The 26,872-nt window shown below is 33.5% G+C and overlaps 1 protein-coding gene across 2 annotated transcripts in view; it reads left to right on the top strand.

Annotated features, from left to right (window-relative positions):
- LOC127716469 (sterol regulatory element-binding protein 1-like) overlaps positions 1-26,872 on the top strand; it is a 55,495-nt gene that overhangs the window by 17,569 nt on the left and 11,054 nt on the right. For both annotated transcript variants that reach the window (XM_052222690.1, XM_052222691.1), the window contains exons 4-11: positions 4,037-4,148; positions 4,936-5,238; positions 7,051-7,235; positions 9,849-10,104; positions 16,255-16,421; positions 19,917-20,079; positions 23,135-23,465; positions 24,917-25,082. In XM_052222690.1, coding sequence (XP_052078650.1) covers positions 4,037-4,148; positions 4,936-5,238; positions 7,051-7,235; positions 9,849-10,104; positions 16,255-16,421; positions 19,917-20,079; positions 23,135-23,465; positions 24,917-25,082 — 1,683 coding nt within the window. The remainder of the gene's footprint in view (positions 1-4,036; positions 4,149-4,935; positions 5,239-7,050; positions 7,236-9,848; positions 10,105-16,254; positions 16,422-19,916; positions 20,080-23,134; positions 23,466-24,916; positions 25,083-26,872) is intronic.

Genomic DNA, 26,872 nt, shown 5'->3' with positions numbered 1-26,872 from the left:
AGTAACAATTTATAAAAGTAAACCATTATAGGTGAAGGTACGGCCTTCAACACGGAGCATTGGCTCACACCGAACAGCAAGCTAAAAAGGGCCCCAAAAATCACTAGTGTAAAACCATTCAAACGGGAAAACCAACTGTCTAATCTATATAAAAACGAGAAATAAGAAACACGTATGAACTACATAAACAGACGACAACTACTGTAGATTCCTGACTAAGGACAGGTGCAAACAGTTCTGTCTTTCAAGTGTCCACTGTCCTTGACCTAATTTTCATGGTTCATTGGACAATGTTTAGTTTTTGTGGTTTGGTCAGTTTCTCAGATATTATCAGCAATAGTATATTATTTTTATACGACCGCAAACAAATTTTGCGGTCGTATATTGGTATGACGTTGGTGTCGTCGTCCGAAGACACATTGGTTTAACTTTAGTTTAAGTGAATGGATCTCTATGAAATTTTACCATAAGGTTCAATACCACAAAAGGAAGGTTGGGATTGATTTTAGGGGTTATGGTACCAACTGTTAAGGAATTAGGGGCCAAAAATAAGCATTTTTGTAACTTCCAGACATAACTTGTGTGTTAGTGTATGGATCTCTCTGACATTGTACCACAAGGTTCCATATCACAAAGGGAATGCTGGGATTGATTTTGGGGGTAATTGCCTCCAAAGTTTAGGAATTAGGGGCCAAAAAAGGGACAAAAACAAGCATTTTTATATGACCGCAAAAAAATGTTGTGGTCGTATATTGGTATGACGTCGTCGTCGTCCGAAGACACATTGGTTTTCGCACTCTAACTTTAGTTTAAGTGAATGGATCTTTATGAAATTTTACCATAAGGTTCAATACCACAAAAGGAAGGTTGGGATTGATTTTGGGGGTTATGGTACCAACAGTTAAGAAATAAGGGGCCAAAAATAAGCATTTTTGTAACTTTCAGACATAACTTGTGTGTTAGTTTATGGATCTCTCTGACATTGTACCACAGGGTTCCATATCACAAAGGGAATGCTGGGATTGATTTTGGGGGTAATTGCCTCAAAATTTTGGGAATTAGGGGCCAAAAAAGGGGGAAAAACAAGGATTTTTCTAGTTTCATGACAATAACTTGTGTGTAAGTATATAGATCTTTCTGAAATTGTACTACAAGGTTCCATATCGCAAAGGAAAAGCTTGAATTGATTTTTTGGGTGATTGCTCAAAACGTTTAGCAAAAAGGGGCCAAAAATAAGCATTTTTCTAGTTTCCAGACAATAACTTGTGTTCAAGTGTATGGATCTCTCTGAAATTGTACTGCAAGGTACCATACCACAAAGGGAAGGCTTGGATTGATATTGGGGGTAATTGCCTCAAAATTTTAGGAGTTAGGGGCCAAAAAGGGGCAAAAATCAAGCATTTTTATAGTTTCAGGACAATAACCTGTGTGTAAGTGTATGGATCTTTATGAAATTGTACTACAAGGTTCCATATCACAAAGGGAAAGCTGGGATTGATTTTGGGGGTAATTGCCTCAAAATTTTAGGACTTAGGGGCCAAAAAAGGGGCAAAAAACAAGTATTTTTCTAGTTTCATGACAATAACTTGTGTGTAAGTGTATGGATCTTTCTGAAATTGTACTACAAGGTTCCATATCACAAAGGGAAAGCTTGAATTGAGTTTGGGGGTAATTACCCAAAGCGATTTAGGAATAAAGGGCCAAGTTTTTAGACCACATTCATTCTGTGTCAGAAACCTATGCTGTGTCAAATATTTAATCACAATCCAAATTCAGTGCTGTATCAAGCTTGAATGTTGTGTCCATACTTGCCCCAACTGTTCAGTGTTCGACCTCTGCGGTCGTATCAAGCTGCGCCCAGCGGAGCATTTTATTGGTGTTTAAAACAATTGTAAGGTGTACATGTCTGTCTGGCAGATAAGTAAAACAGGTGACACATTTCAGCATGTGCATTCTTGTTAAAATTATCTGACTGCCAACATAAACATTATGGAATAGATATTTATATTGTTTTTTGCTTGTAGAACTGTAATACAGTCTTTATAATCATGATAATCTGCACCTGTTCAGGTCAATTTGAATTTTGGAGTAAAACCTGCGGATTTATACATTGCCAAATTTGATGTTTCAAAATTAATAACCTAAAATCAATCTCAAAGAAAAAAAAGAATTTTTAACCATTCAAACAATGCTTTTACATACTATAAAATTCATATTCCTCGCAAGTGTCTGCTTTATGGCCAGATGAGCTTTTGCCATCACTTTGTGTCCGTCTTCTGTTGTCAAGTGCTACACTGAAATCACTCAATGGATTGAAACCAAAGTTTGGATGTTTACTCTGATTATTTTTTTTTTTAATTGAGGTTGATCAACCATTACTGCAACAGGAACACTGCAGCTAAAAATAGAACATAGGGTCAAACTGCAATTTTTATGCCCCACCTACGATAGTAGAGGGGCATTATGTTTTTCGGTCTGTGCATCCGTTCGTTTGTCAGTCTGTCCTGCTTCAGGTTAAAGTTTTTGGTCAAGGTAGTTTTTGATGAAGTTGAAGGCCAATCAACTTGAAACTTAGTACACATGTTCCCTATGATATGATCTTTCTAATTTTAATGCCAAATTAGAGTTTTGACCCCAATTTCACGGTCCACTGAACATAGAAAATGATAGTGCGAGTGGGGCATCTGTGTACTATGTACACATTCTTGTTGAATAATATAATTAAAACAAAAGCAATTAGAGAAAATTAACAGGGTAAAAATGGTCAGCACTAGCTCTATCCACCCTGAAAATTTTTCAAAGAAGTATAAATTGTTCAAATTACAAGATCTATTTACTCTGAAAAATTTAAGAAAATCTGACAACCTGTTTTGTAGTTGTTTGAGTTCATTGCAAAAATGACCAGTATTACAAAAAATAATAGCATGTGCAATAAAAGGTCCTCCTAGCAAACTTGCAATTTTTCATTAGGTGAGGGATACAGGCTCAGGTGAGCCTCTTGTTTATGCTCCCTGAAAAAAGTTTTTGGAAGCATATAGTCATTGCTTTGTCCACCCATCTGTCCAGTGTTTGTTTACATAACAAGTGATTGGAGTTTGCTTTTGCTTGATTGGAACAAAGCTTATACAAATGGAAGAAATGTGAAAGAAATTCATGATCACTATTTGTTAGGTGGAAAAATGTTTTCTGGATTGTTCTTTTTAGTTTCCCTCGCTTAATTGTAATGAAACTTATACCAATGGACGGTATTGGAAAGGGAAAGGAGCCTTGTGATTATGGAGTCAATACTCAATAGGTCATAGTTCAAGGTCACAATAAATTAGTTCCTGGATGTTAATTTGAGTTTCCTTTGTTGGTTTATAATGAAAATAGTATAGATAGAAGATATAGAATATAGAAGGGAGAAAATCCTATGATTTTCAAGTCAAAGGTCAAGCTCCCAGCCACTAAAAATTGACTGAAATATTAGTTGGTTTGTTTTATTTTGGAGATTCCTTGAGGTACGCTTGTTGGATTTTGATAAAACCTGTACAATTGGTTGAATGTACGGAAGGTAGGAAGCATATCCATTTTATATTCATACTCCCAGGTGCATTTAGTCCTTGCTAAGTCACTTTAATTGATTGTAATACATTTAAACGTGTAAAATTATGAAGTTTCCACTCATCAAAATGTCAGATTTGTTTGAAAATCAGAAATTGATAACAATTTTTTGGGAGTGAACTGCAGGAAAGGGCATTCAAATCATACTGACACATCAAGATTAAGATTGTTGCTGCACAGTTTTGGGACTTGATCATTGTAATTAAAATTCACTACACCACCCTCATAATTAAATGATTGTTCCTGTCATTTGGGGTTATTGTGTTGAATATTGCATTACCCTCAAGTATGCTCATTTTGATCATACATTGTATATGTTTCTATCGAAAATTAATTTTGAGTTATCATGATTATGTTTTCACATTTCAATTGAATATATTGAATAATGCCTGCATTCATTTGAAGTATTTACAGTAAATGCTTTATTTTACAGTTAAACAAATCAGCTATATTAAAGAAAGCGATAGACTACATCAGGTTCCTTATCAATGCTAACAACAGACTGAAACAAGAAAACATGGCTTTGAAAATGGGACAGAAGCATAGTAAGTAGAAGTTAATACAATACACAAGCCTTAATGAAATGATTAAAAGTAAGGCAAAATATCAAGTTTTGATGAGAAAACATTAATGAACGGCACGGCACTTACCCTTGACAAGTAAAATTTACTAAGATTACTATTATTTTTTCAGTTCTTGGTGTATTCTTTTGTTAGACATTTACCGTATATCAAGTATTTATCTTATCTGCTTTTTTTCACAATAAGATGTAAAAAATGGGCAGGATAACTTAATTTTTCACTGTTTATAATTTTTTGCTGAATGGGAAAATATTATGCTAATATGTTTATTTTCATTATCTTTTATATGAAAAATGTTGAGGTTTTGACAACAATCAATAGATAGTTATTAATTGACATTTATGAACATGTCACTGATTGCTGTGTTGTCAAAAGTCATGACAATTATGATTAGCCAATTTAATTATTAGGAAAACAGATTTTAATTAAAATTAAATATGCACATTTTTGTGATCTGTCGATCAACACAAAGACTGATTTTTTCTATATAATGTTATTTCACCTTTAGGATGGAAAGAGTTTAGTAAACATGTCAATTTTGTGTTTACTGGATAATTAACAGTATAATTTATGAAACAATTAAACAGCTATAAATCTTCGAATATGCAGGGAAATTAACTCGGTGTTGAAAAAAAGACCTATATATATGAGAAGTTAATATCAATAGTGAAATGCAGTTGTTGTCAGGTTATTGGCCTCATATTCTTCTTACTATATAAATTGTTGGTAATGACTTTTTTACTTGTTTCAGATGTTGAGGACTTGCTGAAGACTGGAATAATAACTCCTCCCAATTCACTCAAAGGTTCTCCTGTACCCAGTCCTCCAGGATCCTATGACTTTGACATGACTCCAAGCCCTAGTTCAGATTCAGATTCATCTGACTCCAGTTCTGTTGTAGGAGGAATGGCAGACAAATCTAGATTTGCCTTGTGTGTGTTTATGTTTTCCATCCTTGCTTTTAACCCTTTTGGGTCTTTGATAGGATCTATAGGATCAGATGGAAGTAACAGTGGTTACCATCGTGGAGGAAGAACACTGTTAGGGTTAGATGGTAAGTTAAGAAATTACTGTACAGAATTTGGACTGTATTTTCCAAAGGTGTCTAGATTTTTTGATATAGAGTATTAATGGACCAAACATTTTTACTTAACTTTTAGGGATGAAAATCTGAAAAAAAAGATTGATATTAAACATGTATTAAAAATGGACATTTTTTTAAGAAAAAAGTTGCATACATCTTTGTACAATAACTCAAATTTGCTTTCGCCAATGATCATTTCATTTAAACACAACAGTAGGATTGGTGCAAGAAAAAAAAAAAAAAAATTTTTTTTGAAAAGTTAATCAGTTGGATTGATAAACTGAAGATCCCATTCAATTTTCTCAATTTTCTGGTATTTCCTTCCAGAGTTACGGGATTTAATTTTGGTAGGTTTAAGTAATTTTTGTCTCTGCTGTGTCGAAAGTCGCAGAAGGCCATACATAGGTGTTGCTTTGTCATTATCGTCTGCGTCAACAATTTCTGCTCAAGTCAGTTTGATAGGAACTACTTGTGATAGATCAATGTAATTAGTCCCCTACCGACGAAGTCCAAGGGGACTTTAGGTTTGCACTCTGTCTGTCTGTCTGTCAGTCTGGCAAATCAGTTTTCCACACATTTTTTCTTCGTGCTTGAAGATATTGATTTGATATTTGGTGTATTGTTTTGATTTTGTGCAGAGTTATGGTCACTTAAATAATCAGTTTTCAAACCATTTTTTTTCGTCATGCTTGAAGATATTGACTTGATATTTGTTATAAAGTTTACACCATGACAAGTTATAGATCAAGTTAGAATTTTGTTCTAGTACAATGAATTTTTAACCGGTTGGGGACTATGTATTGCCATGCAATACTCTCAGAATGCTTGTTTTCTATAAAGTTGCATTACTATCAGTACATATCAGTTCGATAATCATTTTGATGTGCTGCCCCCTATGTCATAGTCCAGCAACTTTCAATTAATAAGCAATGTTGCTGTCCATCAGATTTGTACTGAATTTTCTGCAAACAGGTGAGACATATCTCTGTGTCAACAGTTTATTTTGTATGTTGTACCATAACTTGAATGTGCCTGGATTTATTTACTGGAATTTCAATAATTGTTGAAATTGGTGATTATTACACTGTTCAATTAAATTTTTTTACCAATTTGTCATGCCAGAGTTCTGGGACTTTGACCATCAGATAAAAAAGAAAGCATTTTTAAATGTCATGCAATAGCTCTAGTAGGCCTACAAACTTAACACCATTGTTGGGATTGGTAAATGTAGATTTGCTTTTGAATTTGAAAAAATTCTGGTTTGTCACTCTAGAGTTGTGGGACTTTTAACAGTCATAAATATACACCTAAGGATAAAATTATAGCCATTTTAATAAAGTTGCCATCCAGGATTTAGTATCATCAAAGATTGTTGGCTGAAAACATATTAGTAAGCATGAAAAATAGGTTAGTGATAATGAAAATATAGCAAAATCAAAATATTCAAAGCCAGTCATACATCAGCATTGTTTGGGGGGAAATTTTGACAAAATTGAACCAAACTGACTTCTAATAGCATGAATAGCGAAATATTATTTCAATATTCTGCTATTATAAATGTTTGAAGCAAAAGAAAGTACACTTTTAGGGGGTAATAATCATATTAAGTACCAAAGCTATAGCGTTATATAGGGATCCCCTTTCTTGAAGGTGTGGTAGCCCCCATCTTATTTGTTAATCAACAACTCATTGAAACTGGCTTGACCAAAATTCAATTGAAGGAACTAAAGTGGTGTGACCTTAAACTTTGAATATACCTGTACGGTAACATATTTTTTTCAGGGTCTGATTCTGCTACATTAGACTGGATTTTCCCAACTCTGTTTATGTGGATGTTGAATGGTATAATTTGCATAGGAGTAATCACAAGGCTGTTCATATTTGGTGAACCAGTAGTTAAGAAGAATAGTGAATCTGCCATGGTCTATCTACGACATATCACACAAGGTGACCTCTATCTGTCAAGGGTAAGTGGAGATAACTGTCAAAATCCTTCAAATCTTTGGGATTTTGGGTCCTTATAAATTGTGTAGAATCAAAGTATTGGAAGAAGCAAACTCATGGTGGTTTCCTAAAATGTTTCAACTCGATATTAAATCTAGGGTTGTTTTTTTTTTGGGGGGGGGGGGGGGGGGGGGAGAGGAAAAAAGAATACCACAGAATCGAAGAACCTCGAAACAGGATTTTTTCCTCTACTACTAAACCTGAAAATTTCAATGTCAGTGCATGACCATCAGTATCATTAGAAGCAGAATTGTCTCGGGCTTATTTGGTTATTTTTTGTTATGAAGTGTTTTAACTTCCTCTGATGATATAAATTATACAAGTATTATTTTTTTCCAGAAATTTCCTATATATTTCAACCAAATTGTAACAAGTTAGTATATGTGTTCATATAAAGAGAAAACAAATACAAAAGATTACAAAGCTATGACCAAATAAACAAGTATATGTGTGTGTTAAAACCTTGTTTGGAAAAAATCCAACAATAAATGCCTTCAAAATAATTTTTTGAAAAAATATTTTTTTATATGAAATTTATTACAAAAAAAGTATGTGACAAATACTTTTGGCCATGTGCTGTACATACAAAAATTTGAAAAACAAAATTTGGGTGAATGTCATTTTGAACATGTTATCAAATTTAAATATCAAATTCCTCTTCTAATCACACAACATTTAATTATAAGAGAAAGAGCTATGTCTGGTTGGCTCAAAGTCGTAATAATTTGTTCAGGATTATGTGAAATATATTCCAACAGTCATTCCCTAATGAGTTATCATGTTAAAAAATCCAGCTCATCATTTTGGTTGAGAACAAAGTAGATTTCATATTCAAGTCATATGGAACTGTATTAAAAGAGTGGTAATATTTGCTGCTTGATTTGGCCAAAATAAATAGTGTTTCCTATTTCACCTCCAAAAAAATTAGGTAGGGTAGGTAGGTAAAGCATTTTATTTTATGAAAACTTTTTATTTTTTTTTTCTATTGTTGACAGCAGAAAAAAAAAGTTCCAAATCAAATTGTTGGTCACGGTGCCACCCTTTGCCGAATTCTTTAATATTTAGAATAGTCCTTAAATCTATAGCATTTTTAATTTTCTGTTTTAGTTCCGTGTCAGAAATATGACAATAAACTTTAATGCAAATGTTATGCATTTCATGGGCCTAAATAGGGAATATGTTTTTGTCGATGAATTACTAGTATCTTAAACTGAAAATGGCAGTAAAAATCATGGTATGTTATTATGTATGGCCTAGTCAAACTTAACAATGTAAATGACACATAGGGTACGTGTGGAAGCAGATTATTACCCCTTGAAAACATTGTGAACCGATGCGAAGATGTTGATTATGATGTTTTGAGGGGTAATACTCTACCCTTGCACCCTCTTTATTTGATATATAAAGATGTGTTTTGCTGTTAGACAGAATGTGATCTTGGAAGAGTGGGTGGTTCTGACAATATTTAAATTTCAGGTTTTGATAAGAGTGAAAATATGAAATCTTGTTCTTAATATACTGGTCAAATAAATTGCAGATATAAATACATGATTTTTTTTCCTTTTCTTGTATTAATTGTTATGGGACCAGTGAGAGAAAAATATAAAAAGAATAAAAGTTGACATGGTGCCTGGGCAGATTCATTTATAAATGAATATGAATCATACACCATGTCTGCCTACCGGGGAAAGCTTCTTTTTTTCTCTTTATTATTACACATTGTTCAGGTTGGGAACAACCCCTCAAATGAGGTATAACCCTTCAGATGAGTATCCCTTATATGAGGGGATTAATTTCAAGTGATAAAATATTTTTAAATCAGCCCTGAATGCTGCGTCTTGAGCACAATTTTGTACAACATTCGCGAGAGCGATTTTTATAACAATAGCTGCATTGATTTTAGCAGTAAATTGAACACGTTACACTCTACATATGTTTGTCTATAATTCATCGACAGATACCGTCTGTCCAACTTCTAACTTTTGATCCAAAGAAGTTGAGCAAAATACGTCAGCTTTGTCTTTGTTTCGTCTATAGGTTCATCATGATGTTCTTCAAAAAGGTTCATCATTTCGTAATTATCTAGAATTGATGTCATTATATTTTTTGCGTACATGTGATTGTATTTCGCATAATTTGATGGCTAATACAAGGCACAGTTGTCGACAATCCTAGCTGCAGAACCGCAACTCTAATGATCTTTATTATGTTTTCTGATTTGTGCCAACGGTCCGCAAATTGTCAAAAAATATCATAAGGACCTACAAGCTACGGTTCCACAGCAACGACAATCCATGCTTGTTTATTAAAATCTAGTTTCTTGATACGCTTTACTTATGAGTGTTAGTCGAAATTATCAAATGCTTTGAAGATCAATAGTATTCTAAATGAATAATCGGATCCGGAAATACCGAAAAATCCGGATTTTTTTTTTTTTTCATATCGTCAATAAAATGGTTTGGGTCGGCATCGGTAATTGAGGTAGGGTCGGGAAACCCGAAAAACAATTTATTTATTTTGGCCTTTTAATCAGTAACCCAAAATATTTTGACTTTTGTTTTCCTATCCAATTTCAGGCAGAATATTCCTGGGCTACTGAACAATACAGAAAGGCATTGCAATGTATTGGTAGACCTTTGCCAACATCAAATTTAGATTTGTTTTCTTCTCTTGCATGGAATTTATTCCGTCAAATTTCTCATCAGCTGTACCTTGGAAAATGGCTGTGTTTGAAATCTGGTTCAATTAGAAGACGCTCCAATGACGATGTCATGTTGTCTGCAAAATATGCTGCAGTTGTCTACCACAAGCTAAACCAGATGCATATGACAGGTTAGTTTATTCAAAGACGCAAGGTGGAAAGGGGGGCAAAGAAATACTGTGTGTCCTTCCATCCTGTCTTGTAAGCACTTTCACTTGTACATTTCTTGCCAGATTTTTATGAAATTGATATCAAAGGATTATGTCATCAATGTCTTGTATAAGTTTGAAAATCAGTGAAGATCAACTATTTTTACATGAGTTTTGTCGCTTGGAAATATAAATTAAATGGAAAATTGCTTTTTGAATGCACTGTAAGCATATATATCAAAGGTTTATCTGTGACAGCAAAGTTTTGGATGAGTTTGATAATCAGAGCTGATCAACTATTTTTATACGACCGCAAAAGTCGTATATTGGTATGACGTTGGCGTCGTCGTCCGAAGACACATTGGTTTTCACACAATAACTTTAGTTTAAGTGAATGGATCTCTTTGAAATATTACCATAAGGTTCAATACCACAAAAGGAAGGTTGGGATTGATTTTAGGGGTTATGGTACCAACAGTAGGAAAAAGGGGCCAAAAATAAGCATTTTTGTAACTTCCAGACAATAACTTGTGTTTAAGTGTATGGATCTCTCTGAAATTATACCACAAATTTCCATACCACAAAAGGTGGTTAGGATTGGCTTTGGGGAGTTATGGCTCAAACCCTTTAGGAATTAGGGGCAAAAAAGGGGAAAAAACAAGGGTTTCCTAGTTAATGGACAATTTAAAAGCAGTGTAAGGGAGGTAATCCAAAAACAAAATTGTACAATGTTGGATTACCTCCCTTACACTGCTTTTAAATTATCTATTTAAGACTTTTTTTGGGGGGTGGGGGGCTCAATACACAACAGCATAGTGTTTTTGACAAGAGCGAAAAAAAAGGGGGGTACATTTTTTTTTTTCTTGTTGGAAGGGGGGGGGGGGGGGTGAATTCGCAACAGCATAGTGTATTGCACAAAAGCAAAAAAATTGAATATATATTCAAATCATATAACCAATTCTAAGTTCTTTGACTACAGTTATTTGGTGTCAGAAACCTATTATGTGTCAAATATTTAAATACAATCCAAATTCAGACCTGTATCAAGCACGAATATTGTGTCCATTTTCGCCCCAACTGTTCAGGGTTGGACCTCTGCAGTAGTATCCAGCTGCGCTCAGCAAAGCATTTTATTACATTAGTTATGTCCATTGGAAATAGAAATTATATGCAAAATTGTGTTGTTAGAAATACTCGACCCAAATTGAAACAGTGATCATCTTTTCTGCTTAAGTCCGTTTGATAGGAACTACTGGTGATGGATCAATGATATTTTCTATAAAATTGACATGCAGTATTTACTTCTTGCACAGTGTGTGTTACTGTTTCATTGACCTCTATATATAGTTTCCATATATGGAAAGTAGCAAAAGGGCTCTTTACAGGCTTTTGTTTGAAGCAAATTTTGTTCAGGAAAAATATAATACTTAATTACGGTTGTACGCCATTGATGATCTTTTGATGTAAATTAGCAGGAATCATTGTTTAAAAATTCATCCAGAAAGTAATCGAAGGACAAAGTTTGAATTCCTACCAATAAGTAAAACCTTTTGAGATTAATTAGTCGTGTTTTTACAACAATTACCTGTTTGACAAATTTATACGTTGAGGCTTGAAATGGAAAAAGAGAATTAAATCAGCACTTATTTCTTTTAGTATAACTATCTCATCATCACTTTATATATATAATTAATGATCATTATGATTGACATGAGCTCCCTTTTCATAAAAAAAGGAGGGGGGGGGGGGGGGGGGTTTTCCAGTTTTCGGACAATAACTCAAAAATGCATTCACCAATTCTCATGAAACTTTGGTGAATTGTTTATATCTATTGATGTAAATTTCTAATATGACATTGAGAATTAATTGAACTTTATTTGTTTATAGTCTGACATCAGATTTACTAAGTATTGCACAACAGCAAGAAATCTTTAATTGAATATAAATTCAATTCATATAACCAATTTCAAGTTCTTTGACTACATGGATTTTTCTAGCATTCCACAGGGTCCGGTATTCGGACCCATTCCCAATGGCAATTACCCTCATTTTTCCCAATTTTGGGAGCAAAATTCCCAAACTATCTCAAAATTTATTTTCATCTTTATTATTCATGACAGCGATGTTCATTTTGTTCAACCGCTAGCTTTAAGCCGAAAATCGCCAACAAGTAATGTGTAAATCTGAGTAAAATCATATCTGACTGACAAAAACATCATTGAAAAACAATGGATGCCATAAACCGGAAATGAAGACAATTACAATACCGGATCAGATTCTGGGGGCGGATAAGAGTAATTCCGGGTTTGCCGATCAAATACAATAAAAAATAATAATTCCAGGCAGGTGACAAAATACATCTATGATGATGAAATATAAACTCTAGAATTGAAAACCAAAAGATATATGAAAAAGAAAGAAAAAGCAGGAAATATTTTATACAGAAACTCAAAATTACTTTTAGTTCACAAATTTTCATGTCAAAATCCAATAAAATGTGACAGTAATTTTCTTTATCATTAATAAATGTTGATATTACATGTAGATGTTTTTATAGCTAGTGTGAACATATTACTACAATTCCAAGAGGTAATTATACCCCACGCAACGAGTTGCGGAGGGTATAATGTTTTTGACCCGTCTGTCCGTCAGTCCGTCAGTCCTGTTTCTTGTCATCGCAACTCCTCTCAAACCACACAACAGAATTTCCCGAAACCTTTTTAGATAATAAGGACATACTATGTAGTTGTGCATATCGACAGGAAATTACGATTCAATTTTTTTTCTAGGAGTTACGCCCCTTTGAACTTATTTACTTTAATGTACTACTGCAACAGTTTGTCATCTCAACTCCTCTGAAACCACACAACAAAATTTCATGAAACTTTGTAGATAATAAGGACATACTACTTGGATGTGCATATCGACAGGAAATTACGATTCAATTTTTTGTCCAGGAGTTACGCCCCTTTGAACTTATTTGCCCAATATACTACTGCAACCTTTTGTCATTGCAACTCCTCTCAAACCACACAACAGAATTTCATGAAACCTTTTCAGATAATAAGGACATACTACGTAGATGTGCATATCGACAGGAAATTACGATTCAATTTTTTTTCTAGGAGTTACGCCCCTTTGAACTTATTTGCTTCAATATACCTCTGCAACAGTGTCATTGCAACTCCTCTGAAACCACACAACAGAATTTCATGAAACTTTGTAGATAATAAGGACATACTAGGTAGATGTGCATATCGACAGGAAATTATGATTCAATTTTTTTTCTAGGAGTTACGTCCCTTTGAACTTTTTTGCTTCAATATACCTCTGCAACAGTTTGTCATCGCAACTCCTCTGAAACCACACAACAGAATTTCATGAAACTTTGTAGATAATAAGGACATACTATGTAGATGTGCATATCGACAGGAAATTATGATTCAATTTTTTTTTTCTTATACAATTTTTTTTTCTTACAGTTATTTCATTTCTCCAGTGACAATGTGGGGACGTGGGGTATGTGAGCGCGCTCACTAAGGTTCTTTAATTTCTTCTCAATTTTGAAGGGCCAGTAAAAATCTGGAAGTTTCTTACTTTATTTTCACAATAAAAGATAACTTTTAATGAACTAAACACACTAAAACTCAAATCTGGTATATTTGCTGTTTTCCCAATTTCATTGAAAAGCGCGTGAAAAAATTCCCAAAACTGGCCAGGGTCCTTTTTCCCAAAATACCCAGAAAAACACCTGGACTACATTTATTCAGAAACCTATAATATGTCAAATATTTAATTACAATCCAAATTCAGACCTGAATCAAGCTTGAATATTGTGTCCATTTTTGCCCAAACTGTTCAGGGTTGGACCTCTGCGGGCGTATCTAGCTGCGCTCAGCGAAGCAGTTTATTCCAATTTGCAGAATAAAGATAAAATTGACATTTCATGCTTTTTTATTCCCGCCGACCCTAACAAGTACATTATCCCTGAAATGTAAATAAAAATATTCTTTTTTATGAAATTAAATGCCTCAAACATTAACAGAAATGATTACACATTGTGTTGTAAAAAAATAAAAATCTAAAAATAATCCGTAGGTTTACGTACCTAAAAATAGACAATCATAACTGACCTTGAAATGTGGTTTGCACAAATAATTTTGCGGAACAAAACCTGTGTTAAAAATCTATTACAATAAGTTTGTTTTCCTTTTTTGTCATAATTTCTGTAAGAGATGAAATGGACCTTTCCAAACGTGAAAGATGTCAAGTTAAGAGTCGGAGATATTCACAAACAATTTGGAATTTTCTTGTTTCATAGATTGAAAAAAAAAGTTTGTCCATTTGGATATCAAAAACGGGAATGCATGACAAATGATGAAATTGGTATCCTCCTCTTTCCAGTGGACGAGTTTACTTTTTTTTTGACACGGATGGTAAAGTCATTTTCGTAGGACTTGTTTGCAATTTTTATTTATTAGTTTTCGTGCTTGAAAATCATTATTCACCTTGTTTCCAGAAAGTTGATAAAAAGCAACGTGGAGCTGTTTTTTCTTGTTTGTGAAATGACTATTTAATTTCATGTTTGTCCATGGACATACCCCCCTTTTTATACGCCCGTTTACGGGACGTATTATAGTATACCATGGACCATCTGTCCGTCCGTCAGTCCGTCCGTCGTCAACATGTCGGACATTAACTCAAAAAAGCTTTAACCAATATGCATGAAACTTTGTTGAATTGTTTATATCTATTGACGTGAACTCCCTTTTGTTTTTTATAAATTTCAAATTTACCGTTTCCGAGTTTTGGGGTGTTATTCATTAAAAAAGGGGGGATATTCCAGTTTTCCAACAATAACTCAAGAATGCTTTCACAAACTTGCAAGAAATTTTGGTGAATTGTTTATATCTATTGACATGAGCCCTTTTGGATTTTTATAAATTTTAGATTTAACGTTTCCGAGTTACAGGGTTTTATTCATAAAAAAAAGGGGGATTTTCCAGTTTTCGGACAATAACTAAACAATGCTTTCAGCAGTTCTCATGAAACTTTTGTGAATTGTTTATATCTGTTGATGTAAGCTTCCTTTAGAATTTTATAAATTTTAGATTTTACATATCTGAGTTATGGGCTTTTATTCATTAAAAAAGGGGGGATTTTCCAGTTTTTGGACATTAACTCAAAAATGCTTTCAGCAGTTCTCATGAAACTTTGTTGAATTATTTATAGCTATTGATGTAATCTACCTATTGATTTTCATAAATTTCAAATATGACATTAAGAAGAAATTGAACTTTATTTGTTTATAGTCTGACAACAGATTTACTAAGTATTGCGCAACAGAACAGTGTATTGCACAACAGCAAAAAAATCTTTAATTGAATATTAATTTAATTCATATAACCAATTTCAAGTTCTTTGACTACATTTATTCAGAAACCTATAATATGTCAAATATTTAATTACAATCCAAATTCAGACCTGTATCAAGCTTGAATGTTGTGTCCATTTTTGCCCCAACTGTTCAGGGTTGGACCTCTGCAGGCTTATTCAGCTGCGCTCCGCGAAGCAGTTTATTCTAATTTTATTTTAATATTGAAATTGTATGACGATGGCATGCTTTGTATGTTTAAAACAACTGAGCAATAATAATTGGAACTAAAATTTAAGAAATGATGACAAAATAGCATACCAAAAATATTGTTAGTAAGCTGAAATGTATATTTATTTTTAAATATTTATGTCTTGTAAGATATATTTTTTTTCTAACCAACTGACCGGACCTTTTTTAAGTGAAAAATCGGTAAACCAACAAATTAAAAACCCTTGCCTTACAATCATGAATGAAAATTTTGACATGGGAAAATGTTAGCATCAGAAATTTCTCGAGATGAAATAAAAAAATCACATTCTGCAACATTGGTAAGGCCCAGTATGTTCCCTTGGCCTTTTAATTCTATGGAATGAAGTTTCACCAGTAATTTTGTTATGCTGTTGAAAAATATTTTTTTGTAGCAGAGTTTTTTAGTAAAAATTTGTCTCAAAGGAATTTTCTCACAAGTCAAATTACAAATATTAGTACATGTATTGAGAAGTGCTATTTTTTGCAATTTCATATATTTTTTGTAGGTCATATTGCTGGTGGGAAGTGGACAGGTTTGCATATTGGTCTTTGTGCAGTTAATTTGGCTGAAGCCAGTGGTGATTCCATGTCCATGATACAATTGTCTGAAATATATGCCACGTCGGCTCTCAGACTGCAAGTTAATCCAATATGGAAAACACTTTTTCTCTCGGTTAGTATATAATCAGTATTAACTTGGTTTGAATATTGAGAACTCTAAAATCCCTACCACAACCATATCAAACAACACAGGGGTTAAAAAATTTTGTTACAGCTCACTAGCCCAGGACTTATTGGTAGCAGGATTTAACTAGCCCTGTTGAAAGAGCTGCTATCCCATCAAAACTGACCTGCTAGCCTGAGTATACCTTACAAATTCAGAGTGGGTGTCCCTTGTTTTGAATGCGGCAATATACACGGTATTTGATAAAATAAATCAAATAAATTTTTGTTTTATTAATTATAACAAGGATCTCTAGACATCTTTTTGGATATCCCTTGTACTATGGGTTGTTAAATATTTTCGGGCACAGAAAACATGTTCATTGGTCTTGTCATGTGAAACCAGTGGTTCAATTCGTATATTTGTTGTTCCCACATACAAAGCAGACTTTATAAGCATGATCAGGAAAATAACGGCAATATTCACAAAACATTATCTCTTGTTTATCATCAGTAACAGTCGACCTTGCCCATGGGGAATCTTTCTGTCCATGACACTATAAATGTTTTTTTCCGCTTTTCCTGGTCGTATTTGGCATTTTTTGGGATAAATTTTCAGCCTCATTACCCCTTTCATCTACCGTTTTTCGTTTTGAAACTGACAAAGTTCCTGTGGTGGCCGTACTAAAATGTTTAGAAATAATTTGTGCATGGTTTCAAGCTCAAATTAAGAGCTGTCCGACAAGACAGGTCAATATCGATCATAACATCATACACCCAAGTACCATTAATTGAAAATCTCGGCATAAGCAATGTACAATACCCCCTGTACTGAGAAATTGATATTGAAAAATTGAAAACAACACGTTTAATAATTTCATGCGTCCAAAAAAGTACGTGAATTGCGATCAATACATGATACCGGTCCACCCCGAGTTAGTTGTTCTATTTTTAAAACATGTACAAAATCGGTTCAAATTCTTGGAATCCCGGATTGAATCTGATTGGCTAAGATAGAATAGTGATGATGGGATTTTCCACTTACTATTTTGGAAATGCCAAGAATTTTTTGTTACTAGTCCGTCGGGCATATTCGGTTACAAGTTTTAATTGCCCGAAGTGTAAGAGTCTAGTCCGGGGCGTCGGGCTAGTGGATTTTTTAACCCCTGCAACAGTACAAATAATACTAAAATTTAATGCACTTTATGCTGTTCACATAAATTGAGAGTGAACATGATCATCATAGTCAGCAGAACTATGTTTTGTAAGAATGTTTCTCTATATATACTATAATCTATATATTTACATTATTATTCATGTTTTCAGTAGGTATCAAATGAGGAAGTCTTTTGAATTTCTTTCATTCAATAATAATTACCTGTTAGGTCAAAAGAATGGTTTCAATGTTTTTGGTTGACGAAAGCATTACTGTTTTTTAACCCCAACTCAATGTAATTATTATTGATAGTAAAAGTATAAGAAATGTGGCCTGTTTTTCTGGTTTGATAGTACCAGTTTATGAAATTTGGCCTGTTCCTGGCTTGATTGTAAGAGTATAACAAATATTGCCTGTTCCTTGATTGATAGTATGAGTATAACAAATATTGCCTGTTCCTTGATAGTAAGAGTATAACAAATATTGCCTGTTCCTCACTTGATAGTAAGAGTTTAACAAATATTGCCTGTTCCTCGTTTGTAAAGAGTATAACAAAAATTGCCTGTTCATGGCTTGATAGGAAGAGTATAGCAAATATTGCCTGTTCATGGCTTGATAGAAATAGTATAACAAATATTGCCTGTTCCTTATTTGATAGTAAGAGTATACAAATATTGCCTGTTCCTCGATAGTAAAGAGTATAACAAAAATTGCCTGTTCATGGCTTGATAGAAAGAGTATAGCAAATATTGCCTGTTCATGGCTTGATAGTAAGAATATAGCAAATATTGCCTGTTCCTTACTTGATAGTAAGAGTATAACAAATATTGCCTGTTCATGGCTCGATAGAAAGAGTATAACAAATATTGCCTGTTCATGGCTTGATAGAAAGAGTATAACAAATATTGCCTGTTCCTTACTTGATAGAAAGAGTATAACAAATATTGCCTGTTCATGGCTCGATAGAAAGAGTATAACAAATATTGCCTGTTCATGGCTTGATAGAAAGAGTATAACAAATATTGCCTGTTCCTTACTTGATATTAAGAGTATAACGAATATTGCCTGTTCATGGCTTGATAGAAAGAGTATAAGTTATAACAAATATTGCCTGTTCATGGCTTGATAGAAAGAGTAAAACAAATATTGCCTGTTCATGGCTTGATAGAAAGAGTATAACAAATATTGCCTGTTCATGGCTCGATAGAAAGAGTATAAGTTATAACAAATATTGCCTGTTCCTGATTTGATAGTAAGAGTATAACGAATATTTCCTGTTCCTTACTTGATATTAAGAGTATAGCAAATATTGCCTGTTCTTTGCTTGATAGTAAGAGTATAGCAAATATTGCCTGTTCATGGCTTGATAGTAAGAATATAGCAAATATTGCCTGTTCCTTACTTCATAGTAAGAGTATAACAAATATGACTGTAACCTTGTGAACTATCATGTCAGTGTGTTGGTCTCATACGAAGCAGTGATCATATTCATATCACATGTTTTTGTCATGATATGCATATACTATTTACCACTGGACATTAAACACCAATCCATCTTCTATCAAATAATGAAAATAGATTTTTATGCTCCCGCCATAGGCAACGGGGGCATTAAGTGTTACCCTTGACTGTCTTTCCGTCTGTCCCATTTTCATTTCCGCACTCTAACTTAAGTTTTTCTCATCCAAATTTTATAAAACTCATACACAATGCTAAGAACCAAAAATAGCAGACTAGAGTTGGAATTTGGGCAGTGAGTCACTTACCGTTCTAGAGTTATGCCCCTTTTTAACTTTTTAGAATTGCAAAGCTTGAGTGGGGGCATTCGTGTCATCTTACACATTCTTCTTTTATTTAATTAAATCATTCAAACTGACTCCCAATTTTAGTATGTTTTAATGGATCCTTTTCCAGCATTTGAATCTTGTTTTTCTAGAGTTATGGGGCTTTAATATTAAAAACTAGTCCCATATCTTGTTTGCTTTTACTGTATCTCATGAAATCTGTCCTATTGGAGCATTCAATTACATGTATTTTAAATGTACATACAATGTCTTCTATCAGTAGTGGTATGTGGAAGGATCTTCTGGAGCTGTCATCAGTTTCACAAAAAATCTTGCAACCAAATTTGATCACAAGTCTATTGTACAATTCAGTATACTTACGATCAACTTTAGTTGTAAGATTTTTTGTGAAACTTATCACAGATGTTTATGTAGTTTCCTAACAGAAAATGTAGCGTTTGTTCTTGTCCTAACTTGAGCACAGTGAATGGAAAGGATTTTCATATTTGTTGCGAAGAATGAAGAGTTGAGGATAAGTGTTATTTATTTGTTGAATTTTTTTCAGAGGTACTTTCTGGGCAGAGCTAGGAAGTTCTGTGTTTTGAGTCCAGATCATGTACCAGCTTCATTACAATGGCTCTCCCATCCAGAAGGACACAGATTCTTTGTTGATCAGAAATGGCACCTTGGAGGGAAGGACAGTCTCTTTACATCATTGTGTGAACAAGGTAAAGGGATTGGAATGTTGAAAATTGTTTACATGCAGTTCAAATTAATACTTGAATAGGGAATTATTATGCAAATTTATAAGAAAGTTTTTTTGATACTGTGGATTCATTGTTATTTGTAAGTTGATAATTTTTGTGGATTTCTGAAGATTATGCAGGGATGTCATTAGAAGCCGGCAACCGGCGAATTCCGCCGGCTACTTCTGCTTTGGCGCCGGCTACTTGTCAAAAAATTTTACGAAGTCGATGAAAGATAAAGAAATTCAGACATAAACGATTCATTTTCTGAAGAACAGAGATTTAAGCATTGACTTTCAAATGACTTTACAGTGTGAAGCAGATTATTTAATAAAAAGACATGCACTTCCGCAAGTTCCGGTTCTTGTCACACGAGGAGAGGGTACATCAATCTAACTTTCAGCGGCAAAATAAGTTTGTTACTTCATTTGAATGTGATAAAAATTGCCTCCAGTTAATGTTTAATCCATTTATTGCATCAAAAACGTTATATTCCTTTCCAAATAGCTTGTCAAACATCGTTTTTTGTAAATTTTCTTCGTCCGCCATTAACTGCTTACTAACTACTGATCGAAAACGGACCAGCTATGACTGAAATCCGTATTTTACAATAATAACTATGGACGCATGAATGGAACAGCTGATAGGAGGAAATTGGTCCCAAATGGAAAAATTACACATTCCACACGCATTAACAGACTTTTTGTTAGATTTACTTGATTAATTTATATAATTCCATATATATGGATTGTTTCAAAACATTGATTAAAGTTGCTTAATTAACTCTGGGACTATAATACTAATATCAATATATTATGGCCCAGCTTAACTTTGTATATCTTTTGATGAGAAACATTGAATTTCATAAACATGATAAACAAGATAGTTTTTAATTGAATTGTAATTAATATATAATTTCTTTACCTTTTTGTCATAAAAAAAAATAAGTCTTTTTTCTTTTTAGTGCTAGATATTTAGTTGGTAGTTTCTCACAAGAACCTAAACTTAAACAACTTTAAATTTGAACTGTTACTTTAATTGTATACTCAGATATGAATTGAACAATATAAAAAGAACATTATTTACATATGACCCTTTGTACTATAGGTAGTAAAAACCAAACATTGTAGCACAGTGTGCGAAGGAGCACTTCTCCCTATGATTCTGAAGTAGTGTGAGCCCTGCATTATGCATTTAAGGATGTACTTAGGTCAGGTTTTGGAATTTCTGTCAGATGTTTGGACTCTGGTTTTTTCCTACAATACAGGGTAAAATATTTACCCCATGCCCCCCATTTTTCCTTTCATACATTTGTATATACAAGACTTCAATAAATAACTCATAAAAGGTCATTTACCAAAATTTAAGCAGATTGTAGATTTGTTCTCTTTCCATTAGTTTGCTTCTTAAGTAATGCTCTTCTGACTTATAGTATCAATTTTAAGTTCTAGATTTTTCTAATTTCACCAAAGTGCATCCTTAAAGACTCACCTTTTTGCCTGAAACAGTCCAATGTATCATTTGATTTATTGTTATAAGTATGTGAAATTATTAATACTGAGAAATAAAAAAAAATGTTTTCTATGGGTTAGAATTATTTGAATAATTGCATGTCTACAGTTAAATTAAAAATATTTTCAACTAATAAGATCAAATTTGAATCTTTTCCTGAATGATCACCATGTCTTAAAGAGTCATGCCTTCATCATTTTCCTCAAACAACTTCAATTACTTGTAAGCTGAAAGTCTTGATATAAGTGATAATAATATTTATGTGATCAACTTTATAGAAAATATGACCATCTTGCTGCTCATTTACCTTATCATCATTAAAAAAAATGGTGTTTGCATAGGACTAAATTAGAGTTCAGGAGCCCCCCTGAATGCAGGATTTTGCACCATTTAAAAAAAAAAATCTGGGGGCCTTAAGCGGCCCCCAATCCCCTCGCCGTGAAGGGCGATGAGCAAGCTCGTCGCACCAGACGGCTTTGCGGACACAGTCCGCAATAGTTGCCTGCTACTTCAAAACCTAGTGACATCACTGTTATGGGGAGTCAATTCAGTTTCAGGGAAGATAACTGTGAACACTTTACTGAATGTTTTATGTCACATTCTTACTAGTTTTGTTATTGATGATTTTGTAATAACCATTGGTATAAAGATCTAAAAAATAATGCATTGCTCAAAATTACTAATTATATGAGTTATAAAGGAATTGTTTTGTCATTTTCATAATAAGAATATTTGTATATTTTTGGTCAGACAAGTTGCCTATTTTTAATTGCATTTAGAATTTTGATTGAGACATTGTTACATTTTTCCAAATGTTAAAAGTTATTTCCCGCAAAATATGAGGTGGCAATTGGGAAAACACATTCTCAACATGAATATTAAGACAGATCTGTTAAAAAAGCATGTTCAACAAGTTGAAAAGTCTCTTTAAACAATTGGATTATAAAATTGAACATCAACAAAATGGCTTGAAAAAGCATTAAGTAACATGAAGAAATCTGTGGCCCTTTTTTTCCTGGCCGCTGCCATTAGAAACACACTGTGAGTATGATCCTTTTATGTTTTCATACAGTAGGAGACCAGAAAACCTGAGTCATTAACTTTCAGTAACTCCCGATACAGTAATTGACTTTTGCTCTTGGAACTACAAACCGAGCTAGAAACATTATGGTAATGTCAAGAAAGTGAAATGTGAGCATTTCCATGCTAAAAATTGAAAAAAAAGATGCATAAAATATGCTTTAAAATAAATGGTCCTTGACAGAACATTAAACCATGAAAATTTGTATCTTTCAAAATAATTTGATCATTTGATATATTTTAAAATCAGTTGAATGGTCTGAAGGTCTAGAAGTTAGAATTTCAGATTTATAATCAGAAATGTTCATTCTTGCAAAATTCTAAGGAAAAGTCAACACTGGCAATAAATTAATTTGAGTGCCTCCCGGGAGGTCCCCAACCGTGATGAATTTTGGAACGGCCCCTATCAATATGTTCTGAGGATGCATCTACTGTCTTTTTTCAGCTAATCCATTAGAACATGTGACCCAGGCTTTTAGAGAGTTTTTGGTAGAGAGGGCTCTATACTGCTTACTGATACCAGAGAAAAGACTGCCTGGCAGCATCACACAGGAGTCAGAAGTTCTTTTATATACCCAGTTACTGACAGAAGCAGCTGCTGGGCCATCATCAACACAGCTGACTATGCCTTGTTCTAGTACAGAAACAGACAATATTTCAAAGTGGTGGTCGGCCATTATAACAGTTGCTATATTTTGGCTGTCAGGGGATGAGGACAATGCTGAAAGGAGCTACTCCCAATGTGATACCTTCCCTAGAAAATTGCAGCAGTCTGAGTAAGATTTAATTGTTACAAGTTACAAAATCTTGATTGCAATTCTTTTCTTGTAATAAAAGTGCCACAGGGAACTTAATAATAATCCACAGGGCCATACAAGTTACTGGTTAATGCACTCAGGCATATCAGGTAAATGCTCACTAATCATGTTTACCTGTGTTGAAACCTGACAGCAGAAAATCCTGACCATGTTTATGTAATGGAATTTATTATGAAGTATCTTTTCAACAAAGCTATAAATAGGTTTGCACTCTGTCTGTCTGTTCATCCGTCAGTCCAGCAAATCAGTTTTCCACATTTTTTTTCTTCGTGCTTGAAGATATTGATTTGGTATTGGGAATATAGTTTTATCATGACAAAGTTCAAATTTTGTTCTGGTTTGATGATTTTGTGCAGAGTTATGGTCATTGGACTTGGAAAATTCACTCAAATAATTAGTTTTCCACACTTTTTTCGTCATGCTTGAAGATATTGACTTAATATTTGTCATATAGTTTACACCATGACAAGTTATAGACCGTTAGCATTTTGTTCCAGTACAATGAATTTTTAACCGGTAGGGGACTATGTGTTGCCATGCAATACTCTCAGAATGCTTGTTAAGATTTTAAGATTAAAGCTTTGTACACAATATTGCTAAAAAAAACTTTAGGTTCAGTCGAACTTACAGATATTCATATCACATGTGTGCAAGTGTCCCCCTCTTATTAACCATATTAGATGTTTTATCTTAAAATGCACACTTTAATATATTTTGCTGAATACACAAGTAAATCGTTTATTTTAAATATTTTAATACTTTTACAAAAACATTGGTAAAGTGCCATTTGATAGCTGGAAGAAAAATCCATATCATAAATCTGATTTCATTTGAAATTTATATTCAGCTTGAAAACTTTCGGTTTCTCAAAAAAAAAAAAAAAAAGAAGGAACTTGCAGTTTTAAGTCTTTAAAATCATTGAAGTATTTAACTGTTGCATCTTAAAAGCTATTACTGACACAGATACCAAATTTTATCAAGTTCATACAGCATAACCATTGATAGAGGTTTGTTATATGTTGTGGTGTCTGGTATGAATTTGATAGTTTGAAATAAGATTCAGGCTTTCTAGTCCTAAAAAAAATCAGGACCCTTTCTTCCGTCCCATATAATACAAATTATTACTTTGCAAAACTGAACAGGAATCCCGAATTCAAGCAATATCAATCTAGATCAGTTTGGTCTTTATAACAGCCACATTTCCCAGCTTTATAAACAAGCATAATGTTACCTTTTTAATGGCTAATTGGAATTTTATTATATTTGAACCCAGTCTTGTTATTGACAAATAAGTGACTTTAGGATGCTTTTTAGTTCATATTCTGGTAATATTGAACATTTGAAATACTCACAGTCCAAGACCTTTATTTTTTAACACATAGATATTTCAACTTGCATTTCTATTGTAGCGATCCTCTTCCTAAGGCTTTGCTGGTAGCTTTCAGAGCCAAGCGGAATGTTTTGAGAGATAGTCATAGCTCATCCCATTACATCAGACAGTGTGACCGAGCTGGTCGTCTCCTCAGAGAAAGTCTTAAATTGTTATATACTAAAGAAAACAAAGAAATTGTTAAGGTACGTTGTTTACATGTAATACAACTATTTTACTGTTGTTGATGGGTTTTTTTGGGGTTTCAATTGGTTGCTAAAAACATTTGTTTTTTTAGAGGAAGCAAAAAGAGATTTGATCTTAACCTATGGGAATACAACTTTAAAAAGTTATAATACCTTTTTACACATCAAAGTTGACATAAAAGAAAATTAATGGTAATACTTTAAAACCACAGTTCTGTAAGCAGACCAATTTAATATTAAAGCCACCAGATGTAAACAACCATTAAGAGATGTACTTTTCTCAGGACACTAGGACACCAGGTTGAATACATGTTACTGTGGTGCATTGTAGTTGCATTGCATGTTTAATAATTTTGCAGTGCTTCTGCAGTGCAACCATAGTGATTTGTTTTTTTTCATCGCTTTGGAGAGCAGAGGGCAACAATGAGCCTAGATGTTGTTTATCAGTTTTGAAAAGTGGCAGACAATGGGAATGTGCAAGGGCAAAAAAAATTATTTACAATGTTAGAAAAACATTTACAAGCAACACTGTTCAGGGTATGGTCAACTGGAATGACAACTGCTGATCACCAGGGAAAGAAATATTATTTTGTGAAAGTCTGTTATCCATTAAAAAAAAAAATCCACCTCTAAACCATATAGGCTTAATAGCCTTGATAAGATCTTTCAATACCTAAATAGACATAGAATGTGGCAGGTCAAAAAAAGCCTGAAGCGCCTTTCAAAATACAGTAAACCAGTTTGCTGTCAATTTGACAGCTCATTCCTTGTTATCTGTTTTTTGCATTTTTGTCAAAAACAAATGAATTTGAAACTATACAAAGCAGCAAATAAGATCTACAAGTAAGTCAATTTGAATGCCAAATTTTGTGTATTTAATTCATGTTGTTGTTATTGTTTTTATGTTGTCTATATGTTTTTATATTTGGTCAAAAGCTCTCTTGTGCTTGTGTTGTATAGTTTTATAAATGCTGAAATGCCGCTGTGGAGGGGGCATTAACTTTTACCTATGAAACTTATAAACAATGCTTATTACCACAATACACAGAACAATATCGAAATTTGGGTGGCGTGACGGTCACTTACACCATTTCAAGTTATGTCCCTTTATAAATGTTATGAAACTTATACTCAATGCTTATTTTACCACCAAACACAGATCAAGTTTAAATTTCGGTGGCTTCACTTCCACTGTTCTCGAGTTGATGTCCCTTTATAAGTAGAAAAATTGTGAATTTGCTGTACCGTTCCTACTCGCTTATTAGTCGGAAAATTGGGAGTAAAATTCATAATCCAGAGAGGGGGACAGCCTAATAGACGAGATCTAGCGACCAGAGGAAAAATCCAAGCTTGAGAAAAGTGGTCAGTAGGGGTCTCTAAAAACACCGCAAAGGACGTCCTTTGTGCACAAAGGAGCACAAAGGACCACAAAGGAGTTTCATAAGAGCACAAAGGACCTGAAATTCATTTCAAAACATAAAAATATTATAATTCATGAAGAAAAATGTAAAAAAAACCAAACAATTTCAATAAAAATTGCGATTTTAATAATGTACGATTTGTAGTTTTCACCGGTATCAATTTTGAACCGACTTTATATCCGGGTTCAGTGATAGTTCATGTATTTGAATTTTTAAATAGTTAAAATGTAACATTACTGATAAAAACGTCAATTATTATTCTTGGTATCTTATTGTTGTAATTTTTCAAGGGTAAAGCATTACCAAAACTTCGAAAATTATATAGGATAGCAATGTGTTGTTGTTTTTTTTTTGTCTCATATATCATCA

The sequence above is a fragment of the Mytilus californianus genome, unplaced genomic scaffold (assembly GCF_021869535.1).
Source record: "Mytilus californianus isolate M0D057914Y unplaced genomic scaffold, xbMytCali1.0.p SCAF_9, whole genome shotgun sequence".
Classification (NCBI taxonomy): domain Eukaryota; kingdom Metazoa; phylum Mollusca; class Bivalvia; order Mytilida; family Mytilidae; genus Mytilus; species Mytilus californianus.
The sequence above is the reverse complement of the archived record's forward strand: the minus strand, read 5'-3'. Positions and strand labels throughout refer to the sequence as shown.